General features: G+C 30.4%; 1 protein-coding gene and 1 long non-coding RNA gene across 2 annotated transcripts; one reads left to right on the forward strand and one right to left on the reverse strand.

Annotated features, from left to right (window-relative positions):
* Nucleotides 1-1,198: 1,198 nt before the first annotated feature.
* On the reverse strand, nucleotides 1,199-12,758 carry LOC134241249 (uncharacterized). Its single transcript, XM_062723311.1, has 9 exons — nucleotides 12,708-12,758; nucleotides 11,580-11,661; nucleotides 11,219-11,447; nucleotides 10,339-10,455; nucleotides 9,539-9,614; nucleotides 9,179-9,297; nucleotides 9,007-9,072; nucleotides 6,446-6,500; nucleotides 1,199-1,665 (listed from the first exon to the last, which is right to left on the reverse strand). The coding sequence occupies exons 1-9, from the start codon at nucleotides 12,731-12,733 to the stop codon at nucleotides 1,575-1,577; spliced, it is 861 nt and encodes a 286-aa protein (XP_062579295.1). The 5' UTR covers nucleotides 12,734-12,758; the 3' UTR covers nucleotides 1,199-1,574.
* A 1,868-nt stretch (nucleotides 12,759-14,626) lies between these two features.
* Nucleotides 14,627-15,798, forward strand: LOC134241250 (uncharacterized). The gene is made up of 3 exons (XR_009986620.1): nucleotides 14,627-14,683; nucleotides 14,784-14,918; nucleotides 15,158-15,798. It is a non-coding gene; the product is annotated as an uncharacterized LOC134241250 (long non-coding RNA).
* The last annotated feature ends 720 nt before the right edge of the window (nucleotides 15,799-16,518 follow it).

Here is a 16,518-nt window from a genome sequence, read left to right on the forward strand (position 1 = left end):
AACTACATTCAATCAATCAAGTGTCTGAGAGCTTAAAAATGATATTGTGTGAGGGTGTAGGTGTTTTATATATATCCCAAAAATGAAAAGAAACATAATATCACAATTTCCTGTAATAAATATGAAAATAAAAAAAAAAATAACAAGGGAACCGTATTAGTTCTATAGTTACACGGTTCCCTTGTTTAAGGTTATTCGAAAAAAAATCGTGGATATCTGTCATATCTTTCTTATTTGACGTCATATGTTAACTAAATTTGGTAGAGATATCTTAACGATAAATTCCTATGATTTGTATTAATTTTTCTTAAATATCAAAATTTATTTTAAACTTATCCAGATTTAAAAATTGAAGAAAAAACGGGTCTCAGAGCAGGTCAAAATTTAGCAAGGTACAAAAAATACACTAAATAATGACTGTATTTTTTTTTCTCTGTAAAATGGAGCAGAAAGGAAAAACAACATAGAAATTCAAATAAAGAATAGTTATATTATGGTTTATATTTTGCTTAGAAAAGTTATCAACTTTAGAAGATAATTAGTCCTCAATTAAACAGACAAAACAGATGCCATTTTAGAACTTCGCGGAGCAGCAAATAAAGATGCAGTTTTACTACGGAAAAATCCTGAATGAAATCTTAAAATGATGGAGGAATTATATATATAAAATATGTCACCGGAGAGTTGTGCATGTGTTGACGAATAGTATAGGGAGTATTTGAGTGACAGAGACTTTGTTTCGTATGAGGGCAATCTGTGAAGAAACCGTTTAACTGTAAATTTATAAAAAAAAAATCTTTTAAAACAACTTTTAAAAGTTGAATCGTCAAGGAAAACATATGCACTTTGAACAGAGTTGCTTATCCTGAGAAGGCAGAGTTAAGTAAAAAACAAATTAAATCCTTAGCAAAGGAAATGATACATCGGGAACAATTGTTAAAAAAAATAAAAATCAAGTATTAGAAAAAAGGTTTCTAATGAGTGGATATTAAATAATACTGTGTGAAATATATAGGGATAGTATTTTCAGAAATCCTTGTCGCTATTTGTTGACGTTTCATAGCCATTAAGTGTGCTCCGCGAGTACAAAACATGCTGATTTTAAATGAGGAAAATTAATATCTGTTAAATTGAATGGAATGAAACTTTACACATCCACATAACAAATATTTTCACATATTATATTGGGCTTATTTTAAATTTCGAGTGAGTAATGTAAGGAAGATTCACATTTTTTTTTCGAATAAATGTTTTCAGATCTATCTAACATAGATTTAAATTTGAAAAAAATGGTGTGAACATAATAACTTTTAAATATATTTAATATCCCCACTTCCTATTTTTTTCCTTGCTTTTACCGTGTTACAATTATATGAATCCATAAACTGTGAAAGTAATTAAAGCAATTATACAGCTTTATACATGTACTCAATTATACTAAGTCTCAATGTAAGATCAGATTATTTTCATTTTATTTTAGATATATGTTTTGTTCATCACAAAATACGTCAGTTATATCTTTGGTTAAAAATATCCAATAGATCTTCTGCATAGGTCTTCTGCTTAATTTTTCATTAAGCAGAAGAATAATTATTACTAGTAGCTTGCTTTGGGTCTGGATAATTGTACGATTCATATGCCACTTCATCCGTGCCCTCCTGGAACCTTTGAAAAGGAACATAACATCTTAATAAACCACTATGAAAATAAACTATGTCCTTTATTCAGTAATGTTTCCCCTGAAAGATAAAATAATATGTTTTAAGTTTAAAATTCAAATTATTAATTTCTTTGAAGTAGAATTAAAATTTGTAATCATTTTCAAGACACGCAATGTGTTTGGATTCTCAAAGGCTTAAAATGACGTAAAATGTTCCTTCGTTGTAAAATATGCTTATTTTGTTTTTGCGTTTTGAGCAAACATGGTTCATAATTAAACACAGCAGATTTAAAAACTTAACGTCAGCGTTTCATAGATAAGCACTTTAATTGTAATTGTAATTGTAATTTATTTATTGCTCAGGATAAACATCCTATGGCATATAACAAAATGTACAATAATATTTACATAGGAAATGAACGGTTGTACATATGATGGGAAAAAAGTCACAATGACACTGTATGACAGGGATCTTATAACTGTCCTTTACAGATTTACAAATGTAATAAATACAATATGCATGTAAAGTTTACATATATCATACATATAAATTATTGGCAGTTCCTTATTTCAAAAGCTTTTAAAATATATTTTCCAAGATTACAGAGTTCTTTGACATTATTAACACTAATAAGCTGTATAAATTTAAACATAGAGGGTTTACTCCAATAATATTTCTTAATGAATTTTTTTCTCAAGTCTACGTATTTAGGGCATATGAGTATAAAATGATATTCATCCTCTATATCTTTATGTGATTTACAAATTGGACAAAATCTTTGGTCTCTTGGGATATTTTTATGTCTACCAGTTTCAATTAATAGGTTGTGCGAGGACAAACGAATTTTAGAAATATATCTCTTTAACATTTTTGAAATAGGCTTCACCAAGTAGTACTGTAGACAGAAGTTACTAACCAAGTGTTTGTATATACTACACTTTGATTGTTTATCCATATCACATAATAAATTCTGTACAAAATTATCTTTCAATCTCTCTTGTATGACATGAAGACAAATTCGACTATCCAAATTTTTCTGTTCATTCCAGATATAATTAAGTCCTAAATTACACAGTTGTTTTTTGATAACACATGCCCAATTATTGCCCCTAAAATTTGGATTCTCACACTCACTATATAACATACCATAAGCCGCTTTCAAAATACAATTGCTTGTATGTAACAATTTAAACCAGTATTTAAACATTCTAGTAATACGTGAAATGTACATAGGCATACGGCCTGTTTCAAAATATAGCATCACAGTGTTTGTATTCTTTTTCACTCCTAGTACATTCCTTAAAAAATCTAAATGAATTTTTTCAATATCCGGACCCTTATGATGACCCCACACTTCACATCCATAATTCAAAATACTGCTTACATATGTGTCAAAAAGAGATAAAATTGTACAGTGGTTTAGATATAATTCACTGATGGATGCTTTAAGAGCAAACATAGCTTTGCGTCCCTGAGCGGCTAATTGCTTTTGGGTCACCAAGAATTTTCCGTTAAAATTTAAGAGTAACCCAAGATACACAAAATGATCCATCACCTCTATCTCTTTACCATTAAATGACCATGTTTCATTACAACCAATTTTCCCCCCGTTTCTAAATACAACAATTTTAGTTTTTTCGACATTAACTTCCAGATCCCATTCTGTACAATAATAAGATAAGGTATTTAACATATTCTGCAATTCATTAGCTGTCTCTGCACAAATTACCATATCATCAGCGTACATAAGTATGAAAACATGCAAAGTATATAGTTCTAAAGGGATATTACCTTCATTAATAAATACATTTTCCAGATCATTAACATAAAGTGTAAAGAGCATGGGAGACAACACTTCTCCCTGTAATAAACCAACAAGACTTTCAAAAATTTGTGAAATGTTGCCTGATGATTTTACACAGGTTCTTATATCACTGTACATAGATTGAATTATTTTAAGTAATTTCCCTTGTATTCCATAATGTTTAATTTTCATCCATAACTTACTTCTAACTACCGAATCAAATGCTTTTTTATAATCAACAAAACAGCAATATAATTTTTTCCGACTTTGCGTGTATTTAGTTATTAAACTATGTAAAGCAAAAATTGCATCAACCGCACTCAATTTTGGCTGAAATCCAAATTGTGCATCAGTAATAATGTCATTCGTTGCAGACCAGTCAATTAGTCTTTTATTAAGTATAGATGTAAACAATTTACAGAAGCAGCTCATCAAACTTATACCTCTGTAGTTATTTGGGTCACCTGGGTCACCTTTTTTAAATATTGGGACAATTACAGATTTTGACCATGATGAAGGAAAAATGCCCGAGGAGAAAATTCTATTAAATAAGTGATGCAAAACTGGTACGAGACTATCTGAGAATTCTTTGAAATATTCATTAAGTAGATTATCTAAACCATGCGATTTTCCTCGCTTGAGATGTGATATAGCTTTGCGTATCTCGTCTTCTGTAATTTCTTCGTCAAGTTCCTCAAAGATAACATGTGTTTGATCGGAACTATGCTCTCCTCTTTGTATGTTTGAGTCAGAAGTAGCAAGTGACTTGAAATGTTCAAAAAAAGTGTCGTTGGTAATATTTAATTGTTTTGGTTGCTTTTTCTTAAAATATTTATAAAAAGCTTTTGGGTTACTTTTACGGATATGATCTAGCATGTCACCCTCCATCCGCAAATATTGCCTTTTACATCGAGATTCCATAGTTTTATAACTTTTCTTAGCTTCGTGTAACATTTGATGATTTTCCTTATTTTTTACTTTGTTAAAAGTACGCAATGCTGACTGGTAAGAGAAATATCTAGTTTTAAGTTCCGATGTGAACCAAGGTTTATCAATGCCGGTTCCACGTGAGTAAACACAACTCTTAGCTTGACCGGTTCCACGTGAGTAATCACAAATATTTTGTCCGCCGGGTGTACCTCCTTATCGCGGACTTCAAAATAAGGGCTCATTATTTCAACTAAAGTTTCTGTGAAATGTTCAACAGTTTTGTCAATCGAAAAATTTTCAACAGAGTCTGATTGGCTGATATCTCCAATGCATGCATAAAGATTATCAAGATTTTCAATCAATGCTGCCTTCGCATCTGAACATCGCTCTTGATTCCAAACAAAACGGGGCAGGGTTTCAGTATCAATTTTCTGGCCGCTTAATTTATTTACCGACGGTGTATGAATACCCTTTTTTAACAATAGTCTTACATGTAATGGGGCATGGTCTGAATAAATAGTAAAATTCGACACTATAAACTGGTCAACAATTTTAAAAATATCTGGCGTAGTTATAAGATAGTCAATAACACTCAAACCCTTAGCCCCCGCAAAAGTAAAATCATTGTCTCTACCTAATTTGTGCCGACCATTCAAGATTCTCAAGCCACTAGCTTTACACAAAGACAGTAATTTTGTGCCTAAATCGTTTAGCGTTGGATCCGGATTATTTCTACAGGGAAGAACTTCATCAGATTGATAATAACAAATTTCATGAATCTCTCGCAAAATATCATCATGTAGAAAATCTTCAGCTATAAAATCATCATGAGTTGAAGTTCTAGCATTTGTGTCACCAAGAAGGATCACCTTACCCTTTTCTTTAAATATACTTATCTGATTTTCTAAATCTCTGATAAGATCACAATCATATAAATTGTAAAAATTGAAACATATATGTCGAACGCATAAGTATTCCTACTTGGATATAATAAAATAGATAAGGAATGTTTGATGATTGAATAGTTAAAGTAATTTCTTTCGTCGTGCAGATTAGTTTAGTTGTTATTTCATTTTCATTGATAGTAGGTAAAGTATCAGAATAACGAGAACTAGTGTTATAAAGTCTCGCACTTTTCCTATTTCATTTTTATTTTTAAAGAGAGGATTTGTTGAAGGATACGTTACTTATTACTCGAGTGGAACAGGATATTTTCATATTCAAACAAATGCTAACCATGATCTTTTTTTTAAATCCTGTCTCACGACTGAAATAAATGTAAATTCCAAAACCAATTACAAAATATAAAATTTTCTGCTTATTTTATTATATTTGTAAGACAATGTCTTAGGCTGTTTCGTTATAGTCTAACATTGGAACATTCTTCTGAGAGAATATCAGAATGATATACTTTTGCACTTAGACACAATATCACTTTATTTCAATTAATAAATCAAAGTCTAGAATATCATTCCTGAAAATGTAATGAATATCATGCACTTGTCTAGAATACTAGCAGTATGACGTTATCGTGTATCAATTAATGTACATTTACCAGTTTAAATACTTTTTTAGAATTTCTGCTTTGATGAAAATGATTAAACACTCTAAAACAACTTTCTTCAGAAAGTATATTGTTGCTTTCCTATTCTGTCTATCTGTCATTGTATCTCCTTTGTTAAATCCCACGTTTAACAAATTAACCAAAGCAACTCTGGAAAAAAAATAATTAAAGAATTGTTCTGTTGAATTTTTTTTTTTTGAAAGTCTCATTTATAACTCTTAATCTAGCTATATACGCGGTCAACAAATACTGTTTTGAGACTGTCCCTTAAATTTCATGCTGTAGCCAAATTTCAAAAGTGAAAGGAATCACGAAGACACAATGTATTTCACATAAAAATCATTTCAAGAGCACAAGCAGACATAGGCATACATTTATATGATCTTGTTTATTTACATATACTGAAATATTACAACTCTGAAATAACATATCCACCGATTCATTTGAGGGATATTTATATTTCATTTTTAGAAGAAATTAAAATACCTTTGCAGACTTTCATCTGTCGACCTTATGTTTATATTTTGTGCTTCGTGGTCTTCTACAAAATTAACATAAACTTTTTGTTACAATACAATAATTTGCTGCTTAACAGAGGTTCATTTTACTTCATACGTGTGGGGGATACAGCCCATTAGATAAACTTAAGCTTTTTCCACGATTAGATGATTAATCAATAGCACTTCCGGTTTTCACACGATCCCTCGCTTCAAGATTTTATTTTATCGAAACTTTTTTTTGTGAAAATTATTTACTTTATAAAATGAATGAAATTATTGAGCAATTATATCGTTAAAAGCAAGAAAAAGACCCGTATATGTCAAAGGAGTGTCTTATCTTATCAATGGAACCTGTATTGGCTACTTGAAGACATAAATTATGTTACATGTACCCCCCCCCCCTTTAAATCGTTTTTTCGGAGAAAGTAAAGCATAGCAGTTAAGTTGTTGTTATAGGATTCCTTTCACATCTTCCTGATATTACATTACGTACGCCTACCTAGTAATAAAGGTGTAACTTACCATGGATAAACAATGAATCTACAAGCAGCCTTGCCTAGCACGTTTTGTACTTTTGTACTGCCACGGCACAAAGAGTTAATTTTTTCAATGTAATTTCATGGTCCTTACATATTTCAATCAGAAGTTCGATTGATTTAAAGCTCCAGCAACTGTCACAAAATGATTTCAAAGATGCAGCTAGCAAAATTTATTTATTTTTTTTTTTAGAATTAACACTACCTACTTTCTTTCGAGGCATGTCAATATCAACGGTGCTACGTCATTAAGTTATAATTTCAATTTTAGTTTTGTGTGGTAGATGTACATTATAATATTTCAAAATACACTGTCATGTCTGTCAAATTTTACCCGGCAAGCTATTTCATAAGTGTTCTTATTCTATTTGTATAACACATTTCTTTTGGAAAATCAATAAAGTTGAAGCAGCTTTTTATATGTAATAGTCGAGGGTTTAGGAACATTTAAAAAAAACGGACGAAACCTTAAACATCTTGCGTTGCCACCTGTCATTGTTAGCATGCCAAACAGAACTAGACAGTGATTCCTTAAATTTATGCCCTGTTCACACGGAGAGTTTAATTCGAATTAAACGTAAAGTTACTGCAAATTAGCTTCGCTTAGCGTTCACATGGAGAATTTAATGTGAATTAGTTTAATTCAAATTAGTTTACTGCTCATTAAATTACTTCGCATTAGCTCCGTGTGAACGCTAAGCGAAGCTAATTCAAATTATAATCTGACACATGCGTAATGGCAAAATTTAGTCAAATACCACTTGTCGATGGTCAGCTATAGGTATTTGTGCTATTTTTGATTGAAAAACTATAGAATATTTTGTTATTATCATTACAATGTGTGTACAGACACTGTAACATTAGTCAAATGGATCTGCTTCTGCAAAAGGTGACGTGATTTGCAAGTAACGTCATAATAGCCGTGCTGACGCCGTGCTGCAGAAGTAAAACTTTAATTCGCATTAGTTTACTTCGCATTAGCTGTCGTGTGAACGCAATTCAATTTGCATTAGTATGATTCGCTTTAGTTTACTTTGCATTAATTTACTGCGAATTAAACTCTCCATGTGAACAGGGCATTATATGTATTTATGAAATAAAAAAGGATATGTGCCCTTAAAATTAAAAAAAAAATAATTTTTATTCTTTTAAAGGGAATATGAGAGCTGTAGTAGTTGTATATGAATTAATATTATATTGTATACGTATAAAAAATATTCTTTTAATTCTTCATGGTAAAATCACTAGTCCCTTTTATTTAGTTGTACACGGAATAAGAACTAATGTCTATTTCTGAGCAGGTATATATTTAATACAAAGTTTAGCATCGTCTAACTTTAAGCTTTTTCTTAAACGCTTCTTAGTACGATTTTTGCGTTTAGTTTCTGATTAAGATCAGACTAAGCTTATACACGACATGTCAATCGTAGGCTTTTTTTTAGAAATGGAGCCCCTTGATATAAATTTCTCGTTGGTTACAATATTAAAAAGTGTCAAAAAGTTATATATCTTTATGTACATGTATAGCCCCCAATCGCTTAATACATTTAGTATATCCTTACAAAGTGTTAAGGTTGTCTTCTTCATGTTTGGCTCAAGAACCCTATGAAACGAGTATATCTATCAAAAGTTAAATTTATTTGATCCTATAAATTTATTTCATTTTTCTTCCCAGTACTAATTTGATCATCATTTCTTTTTTATCTTTTTTAAGAATTATCTATGCATTTCAATACCAGACACCTACCATTTATATGCATCTTAATCATGTTTTAAACTGTCGTATTTTATCAAATATTTATTTTATTCGGCAATATTTACCCTCATAGGCATGTTGCAAATCAAGATTAGAGAATGATACTACGAAGGAGTATTTTTTGATAGTAATACTGTACCGTTTTCAAAGAGAGCAATTCATAATGAAAGCGTAATTCTATGTAGATAGATACAAGTCAGATGTCAAACAGATGTAAAAAAAAAAAAAAAAAATGGACACAAAAACTTAAATCACCTTCTCGGTGTTCCATACTTGCTTGTGTCTCGCTTGTGTGCCCGTCGGAATAAAGATCAAAATCATCTTTAAAAAATAGAAAAACAATATTTTATAAACATATATACACATTTTGACTATTTCATAGCAAATTTAATCATGAACTTCAAAATTATCTAAATCATAAAAATACCCGAATATGCACTTGATAGCTGCCTTTTCTTGGCAAGCCGAATTCTGTGATATCTGATAATCAAACACGAGACGAATATTGCAAAAAGTATTCCTACAAGTATCCCCATAACAATCTCTCTGTAAAGAGTTAGAAACTATGTTAAACACAAATACACAGAAAAGTGGACAAGATTACATATAATTTTTTCTTCATTTTTATATTCAATACAATATATTGCGTTCATAACAGTTTTACCAAGTTAACAAAATTACACATTACACATAACACCCCCAATGAAAAAATATGAGTAAGTCAATGCACGTAAATTCTGCAATATATTTCCACTAAAGGTGAATTGACATGCAACATTTTACATACCCAATTACCAAAGAATCCATTTTTCCAGAATGGCTTCCCATGGTGTTTGTAGCAAGTAGTTTATAACACCCCTGATCTGTAAAATGCATATTTATGTTACATAAAAACTTTTTTTCATATTTAGATACATAGAGTATTTTTCCTAATGAAATCTATTGGAAATCTACGACTTTCAAATCTCAATAACACACTCAAAACCTCGTCATTGCGCAGTTGAATCTACATTTATATAAATACTCTAAGAGCACCAAAATGTATATTGTTTTGACTCAATTTAACTCAAAACAATTACCCTGCCACATCATAGTAAAAATATAGCTACTGTTTATTAAAGATTATTTGTCATTTCCCCCTCGCAATGTTCATTTCGTAATTACTGTAAAACCACATATTTTCGTGGGGTAAAATTTTCGAGATTTGACGTAAAACAAATTGGTTAGTGGGGATTTGATTTCGTTGTTGCGCTTTAATTTTGGGTATTCAATTTGTCGATTCAGGTGTTTTATCGGACCGACGGCATCCAAAAAAAAAACGTCATTGCTTGATTAAGTCTTGATATATTATATAATAATTCAAGTTATATTCTCTATTTATATTGTATTTTTCTTTTTACAAAATCTTTTCTTTTTACACTTTTATTAATATAAAAGTATTAAGTATATGTCATAGACTGTAAGGTATAATCTATTACTCTGTGTTGAATATGACTTTTTAATGTGTTAATTTTATCCTACATATTTGATTTTATCAAGGTATAATTATTTTCAAAGTACAGTATTGTTTGGCAAAAGCAATGGTACATTTGTAGGCATCTGTTGACAGGTATCGTGTTGGACAGGGGTTGTCAAACTCTGTACAGTCTTTTGCATAATGATCTTGTATCAGCAAGCCTTCCTCATTAAACTCAGTACAATACCCTGTGTAAAACAATAATTAGAACATATATTATGTCAAGTAAGTGTCACTGAATAATTTTCGAGTATTTTTTTTTTATATTATTTTCATCGATGAAATATATGTTTGCACAGTGCGTATAACAATAATAAGGAAATATCTGACAGGTATAATAGACCAGTTGAAACGAAGCGTAAAAGACAAAATTGGAGGGGAAGTAATATTTTCATATGAAAATGTTTTAGTAATATTGTTCATTTCTTCTGTTGGTTTCGATATCCAAGTTATTTTTCTAAATTGTATATGTCTAAAATATAAAGTTTTATGTATGATGTAAATTGCATACACCACTGAGTATCTAAAGAGATATTATTCTAAAGTATAGTACAGACAACGTTAATTAAGGTAACCAAGAACGAGATAAAGGCTAGTAGATCAAACTATAAATTGATGTTGCAATGGGTATTTAATACTGTAAATGTATTACATTTAGAGGTGTATTCTATTTAGCGATTATGGCGGTAAACAGAGTCCGTTAATTCAAGTACATCGCTAACTGTCTTGTATATTAACTTTTATAACTTGCAAATTCAGACAGCGCTAAATCAAACCTACGCTAACTTGTTGAAAATTGAATTTCCGCCAAATATCGTACACGCCAAATGTAATACATTTACAGTAATGCATCAGTTAATCCTGCAGAGCTTAGTATTTTACTCTACATAAGGAAATAAAGAGAATAGAAAGATTTTATTTAAAAACTATCTATGGTTTCAATTGATGTACCTGCAATGTACCAGGTTGGTGCGCAAACATCTAGTGTCGCGTTTCCAAAGCTGTTGATTACACAATGATATTGGAGCTTTTCTTCCTTTGATGTACAGGTGTGCTTGATGTTTTCACACCCTTTCAATTTTGCTGCAGTTGTCCATTTTTCTCTAGTATCTGGGCATTGTTTGATATAATTAATCGTAGGAAGGGAGGCTAGACATTTCCTACCATAAACTTCAGGTATCTGAAATATAAAGCAATGTACACGTATAAAATATTGTTATCCATAACCAGAAATACTCAATTAAATACGATAATTCTTAACTACCATTATAGTCAACTATATCTGACTGAAAATAATATAGATAAAAGTTACCAATTTGACCAAGAAAACTAAGCTGAGATCACTTAGATACAAAATCATCGTTCTTCTGAATAAATACACAGCTATTCCCTCTCTGTAAATTAAATTATGATTATTAATGACTTTAACATAATAGATTTAAAACATGAATTGCAAAATAAATGTTTTTAACTCCTTTGCTATTTTCAAAGCCATTTAGCTTATATTCTAACTCTTTCGAATGTACGAGGGTTGTCCTTTAGTTTGTGAACAATGACGTTTTTCTCAAAGTTAATGATCCCAGATATACTTATTGAATACATAGTTTTTATAAAAATCAAAATCACGATATTTTTTTGTAGTTTGAACTTAATACACGGCTATAGTCATTAAATATCGCAGATTGTGCATAAAGTCATTCGGTTCCCCAAACCTATATCCGCCTATCCGGAAAAGTATACAATTCATAAATGCATTTGGGTCTCCAATTTATCAGTATATGAGGATCAGTACTTTGAGGGGCAGAGACGAATAAAGAAATCAAAGATTAACAAATGTGGTCAAAAACGGCAAAGTGTGATTATTTTTGGAACATCCTATGTTATGAAAATTCAAAAGCCATATCTATGCTTTACCACAAAACTACATTCACGACATACCAGCCGTGTGTTGCATGAAAATTATATTTACACCTATAACTTTCGTGAAATAAAGTGTGCATTGCTTCAGATTTATACATTTACTAATTCATATTCTTTATCGAAATAGTACCGTACACATTTGGCAGGGTAGACATAACCCCGAAAATGGTAGCATGTCTACAAACTTCATGAACATCCCATGTGTATCGTGTAAAGTTAATGTAAATAACTCCACATTTAATTCAAAAAGAATATATACAATTCTATCAACTTTATTTAAATGTTGCTTCAATAAGGAAAATTTAATATAATTATTCTATTTAAACATAGGGGTTAACACTTCGTAAGTTTACCTTTAAAAATAAGAGATCTAAAAAAAATGACGTGGATTTAATCAATGTAGCTGCAAGAGACCAAAAAAAACATGATATTGCATACATTATATAACATGGTCATATCCCAATCCTATATGTTCAATAATTTACTAAACTGTTTAAAATGTTATTATTTCTAATCATACCTTCTTTTAAACTCCAAGTTTGTCATTCAAGTGTACCGACGAGTAAATGAGACTTTAAAAGAGATTTATGATTTATATTTAAATTTTATTAGGTAAACATTTGACCATTGTGATACCTTTTACACGGAAATTATGTATGTAACAAAAACATGTTTACATTAAATGAAATATTTCAAATTTGATAATTTGAAGAACACAAAGTTTTCTTGGTTTATGTTTTGTGAATACGCATGTATTTTCTAGTGTTTTCTATCATGATTGCCCTGTCAAACTGTCATAATAAGACCTGTGCTAAATTGAAAACCAAACGATTTTGATCATATCGGTTCATGCCATCTAGGTATAATAGAAATTGCGTATTCTTAAAGCTACAAACAAATAACACTTTTCAAAATATATTAACATTTTATTGGAAAAATTAGTTTCTTCGTAAGCGGAAACAAAATACCTGCGCAATAAATTGTAATTTATTTCCCTTTTCCCACTCCAAATCGTTATTACACCTTTTTAACCAGATTTTTTTTTCAAATGACCCTTCCAAACTTGTATATACAGCTAGATGGCGGACAGAGCAAAGACTATATATAACAGCCGAATTTTCGTTTACGGGAACATAAATACTAGCATACGACATCTTTATTTTCCGTCTTCCTATTTATTCTATATGTCAGAAGTACATTTCTTTAAAAATTTAAAATATATGAGCCCATTCATATATAAAAAAAGAATACTTTGAATCGATGGCTGAATATTTAACCTGTTCGATCACAGTGTCTAAGTTAGCACAAAAAATGCTACGTTGAAGTCACGTGACGAAATATTATAAAGTCAGTAAAAAAAGTGGGCGTCCTCATTATTGTATGGAAATTATCCGAAATGTGATTACCCCCGCCTTAGAAAACAGTTTCGTACGTCGTAAATACACACTTTTATGTAATAGGTAGAGTTGTAGATCATATACTGATCATTACTGTAATTAAAAGAAAAATGTCTGCTTTCAAAGTTTATTTTGACGCAAACGACTCTTATCCTTAATGCAGTTACTCTTTTTTTCATATGTAATTTTAGACTATTTTCTATCCTAGTTAATTGTAATTTATCACGAAAAAGATCATATCTGCTAGTGAACGGAAATAAGCCAATGATGATCGTCCACTATATACACGTACCGGTAATTAGATATTTCATAATTATGACTTTAATGAAAACTAGATATTGTCAGGATTTATGTCGACGATCCAGTGGTGCGCATCGCATACATAATAAATCAGCCATCATACATTGTACAACTGAGCTAACAAAAGTCTTTGGAACAGTCCTTTAAGAGGTTTAATCTCATGCATCTTTCAAGAATCACGGATATTGCTTCGATCGTAATATTGTCGGTATCTCTTTTGTGTATAAAGAATGTGGTAGATGGATGTAGTGGGTATGTACTATTCATGTTTATCATATTTTCAAGATTTAATACTAAAACATTTTATGTGAAAAAGTGATATTATGTCACAATGTGAAAGGATATAAAACTGATATTATATCACAGTGTGACAGAACCTGAAATTACCCCTCACTTAATTTTATTGTTGTAAAAAATACATCCTTGTCTGATAAGAGATACAGATAGCAAATAAACAATCCTGACAGAGATTCAACGTACCAATTTTTCTCACATGTAGTTAAAACCAATATTAACAATATTTTCTGTCTAAATAAAAGAAAATGTAATAAATGTGAGACAGAATTGTTAAAGGTTGTTTCAAATGTGCTTCGCATGTAAAATGAAATTTAAAATCCTGTCCCACACATGAAAAAAGGTCCACATCAAACCACAAGATACTGAATATCTTCTTTTTAAAATTTGAAGAGTGTGATAATATAAAATTATAAATACAAAACAAAAGAATGAACTTTCCCTTGCAGATTACAGAAGTGTTGTGCTGGTTTTCGTTGGAGTGAAAAGGAAAAACAATGCATCAGTGGGTATTTAAACAATAGTTATTTTTTGTATATATGTAACTATTTCCTTGTCTCACTATTTTTCAATTTAAAAGACTTAAAAAATTGTTTGAATCCCAGAATGTCCGACTGGTCGTCAAGGGATAGATTGTTCATCTAATTGTCGATATCCAAATTTCGGGGACGGTTGTCAAGAATTATGCGTTTGTGATGAAATATTTTGTAATGCAGAGACAGGCTGCACTATTCCTACTAGTAAGTAAGATAAATAAAATTAGAGAACATGCTATCATGGATATCATGGATAAGTTTTCGAATCATGCAGTGTTAAATGTTGCATTATATATATATATATATATATATATATATATATATATATATATATATATATATATATATATATATATATATATATATATATATATATATATAATTTTATATATATTTAAAGATTAGTCTATTAGTCTATCTACATCCTACATCTCTTTTAACAGCTGATGCCGTAAGCATTGGAAATACCTCACAAAACATCACAGAAAATGAAAAGAGAACCTATTTCTTTTCTGCGTGTCTTGCAGTTTCGTTATTTGCTCTCCTTATAGTTTTCCTACACTCTGCATTTAAAATCTCCAGAAAAATAAAGCATCGGGTAATTGAGCAGCGGGAAAGTATAGTTGAACGGGAAACCAAAAGAAATCAGGAATTTTCCGAAGTAAATCAGATCCATATAGACTATTTATCGTTGAGAGAATTGTCTGCGGGGATTACTAATCCCTCAATTGCAGACACATTCACAACTGATGGATCGGAATTTACTTACATCGATGTGAATACTAAAAAAGATAACTTTTACCAAAATAACGTTTTCAATCATCTAGAGCGCAATGATACCGATGAACCCAACTAAATTATTTCTACAACAAATGGTTTTTGACTTTTTCTTCAGAGCCTGACGTATTTGCAGAAGACTTAAGAAGCTAAACCAAAATCCCATCAAGATATATATGAAAATTAAACATAGAAATTATTTTTTGTGGCTTATACCCTTTCATCTACGATTAGTTAAGAAATAATGTCTGCGTTGTCGTGAATGTTACAGGATAACCTCCGAGGTCGAAAAATGTTGTCAAAAATATAAAAGTAAGGCGTTATCAAACAATTTTTTTGAGACGTAGGAGGTTTTCGTGAATCATTCACGACAACAAGGTCTTCATGATTAACATACTAAAGCTCTAAAACGGCTGATCGTTTCCTCTTTATCTAAACTCGCTGTTCCATTCAATACCAGAGGGTCAATTTGTTTGTCTATTTGTGTACGACCTTCATCATTGACGATTTCATCTCCCGTTAGATTAAAAAAAATATCTTATGATTATTTACAAATTTGTTTACAACTGCTTTTTAAATAAAAATGGAACTCGTAAATTTCTTTACCTCATCATTAGGCATTTGCGAAGTCATTTTGTTAAAACACATTCTGACTGTATGTCAACTGGCAAAATACACGAAAAACACGAGGTTTTATATTCTTACTACATGTATTTATGCATATTTATAAAGTTTAATACCGAAAGTTTTTGTTCATGTAGACATTTGGTAGGTTCAAATCTTCGGGTGCTACTATGTTATATCCAAACATTCATGCATTTGTATTTATTCTATAATTCAAACTTTTCTGAATAAATCATAAAAGAATGAAATTTACATTGACAGTGTTTAGATAAAAGGAATGGAATATCACAAAGAACTATGTTATATCAAATTTGATCTAAATAGACAAAATCATATCATAAATTAAAATCAATTTTAATATTTCATTATACAAAAGAGTATACATGATGACGTAGAGGAAATT

The sequence above is a fragment of the Saccostrea cucullata genome, unplaced genomic scaffold, assembly GCF_032062105.1.
Source record: "Saccostrea cucullata isolate Sc308-1 unplaced genomic scaffold, CSIRO_AGI_Scuc_v1 ctg2897, whole genome shotgun sequence".
Classification (NCBI taxonomy): Eukaryota; Metazoa; Mollusca; class Bivalvia; order Ostreida; family Ostreidae; genus Saccostrea; species Saccostrea cuccullata.